This window comes from Neopelma chrysocephalum, unplaced genomic scaffold (assembly GCF_003984885.1).
Source record: "Neopelma chrysocephalum unplaced genomic scaffold, ASM398488v2 Primary Assembly neopelma1_92033, whole genome shotgun sequence".
NCBI lineage: Eukaryota > Metazoa > Chordata > Aves > Passeriformes > Pipridae > Neopelma > Neopelma chrysocephalum.
In genome coordinates, this window is record NW_020920792.1 from 86 (window position 1) to 1,943 (window position 1,858).

General features: G+C 63.8%; 1 protein-coding gene across 1 annotated transcript; it reads right to left on the reverse strand.

The window, feature by feature from the left end:
* Window positions 1-322: 322 nt before the first annotated feature.
* On the reverse strand, window positions 323-1,689 carry LOC113980059 (proto-oncogene tyrosine-protein kinase LCK-like; the record flags this gene model as incomplete). Its single annotated transcript, XM_027707319.1, has 2 exons — window positions 323-706; window positions 1,512-1,689. Coding segments are annotated over 2 exons (381 nt in total), but the record flags the coding sequence as incomplete, so codon positions are not given.
* Window positions 1,690-1,858: the final 169 nt, after the last annotated feature.

Sequence of the window (1,858 nt, forward strand, 5' to 3'; positions counted from 1 at the left end):
TCACCCGCCTCTACCCCATCCCATGGCAGCCTGGCCCCGCCGCTGAAAAGGCCTTTATTTCCCCAAAATGAGTCCTGCAAATGCCATGGGGGGTGGAGGGGGGAGAAGGAGCGTCCCATGGCCAAGGGGTGCCTCAGCCATCGCTGTTGGGGGGATTCCTGCCCTCTCCGGGGAGGTTGAGGAGGCACAGCCAGAGCAGGGCGAGGAGCTGCCGGGACCCCCGGGCAGCTCCATGTGCGGCTGGAGGCTGGATTTCCACCCTGGAAAAACGTGGTGGGCACCCACCGAGCCCCCGTGCCAGCCTGCCACCACTGGGGATCTGCCCTGGCCGTCCATCCCCTCCTGAGGGGGGTGAAATCTGCCCCTCCCAAAGTCTGGAGTGCTCCAAATCTTTACTGCTGAGAGTCCACCAACACCGTGATGCTCATGGAGTCTGAGGGGGTTTGACGCAGGGGAGCACCCCCAGCACCCCAACACGGGACGGGGGGGGGTCCTGTGGCCCTTCAGGGCTCCTGCTGGTACTGGCCCTCGGTGGCGGTGAAGAAATCCTCGAGCACACTCTTCATGTACTCGAAGGTGGGGCGCTCCTCGGGGTTCTCCTTCCAGCACTGCCTCATCAGCTCGTACAGCTCCGCGGGGCAGTTGTCCGGCTGCGGCATCCGGTACCCCCGCTCCAGGTTCTGGATCACCTCGGGGTTGGTCATCCCTGCCAGGGCAACACGTGGGACTCGGTTTGGGTCACCCCCCACGTCACCAGGTACCGCCCTGGGGCTGCTCATCCCTGCCTGGATGTCGCACGTGGGTCTCAATTTGGGGTCCCCCCCCACATCGTAGGGAGCACCCCAGGGCTGGGGGTGCCAGGACAATGCACAGGACTCAGTTTGGGTCACCCCCATGTCACAGGTACCACTCTGGGGTTGATCATCCCCTCCAGGACACATAGAGGGCACAATTGGGGTCACCCCCATGTCACAGGTACCACTCTGGGGATGGTCATCCCTGCCAGGACACGCACAGGACACAATTGGGGTCACCCCCCATGTCACCACGTACTGCCCTGGGGCTGCTCATCCCTGCCTGGACATCACACGTGGGTCTCAATTTGGGGTCCCCCCCTACATTGTAGGGACCACCCCAGGGCTGGGGGTGCCAGGACAATGCACAGGACTCAGTTTGGGTCACCCCCATGTCACAGGTACCACTCTGGGGTTGGTCATCCCCTCCTGGACACACACAGGACACAATTGGGGTCACCCCCATGTCACAGGTGCCACCCCAACCCCCCCCCGGGGAAGCTTCCACCCCCTTCCACCGCCTCCAAACGCCCCTCCAGGTGTCTTTCGGGAATGTGCCTCGGGAAGGGGTTGGATCCCTGGCTGCGGAGGGCAGGGAGCCAGGCTGGAGGAGCCGTGTGTGCGTGCGGGAGTGCATGTCCACACTCGTGGGCGTGCGCTCGCGTGTGCCAGCCCCGCTGCCACGGGAGATCCTTCCAGCTGCCGGGAAATCCTGACCTGGATACGGGATCCGGCCGTAGGTGACGATCTCGGTGAGCAGGATGCCGAAGGACCACACGTCCGACTTGATGGTGAACGTCCCGTAATTAATGGCCTCCGGCGCCGTCCACTTGATGGGGAATTTAGCCCCTGGAAAAAACAGCGGGAGGGGAGGGAATGAAGCGTCCTGGAAGAGCTGGGATCACGCCTCTTTGTTTAATCTGCTGTGAAACCCCGGGTCAGGCTCGGTCCCTGCCGATGACCTGGGTTTGGTGGCATCCAGCCCCTCCTGTCCCCCGCTGCCCGGCGGTGGGCTGGCACCCCTGTCCCTGCAGTAGCCACCAAGAGCAGGGTCGGGTGGGCAA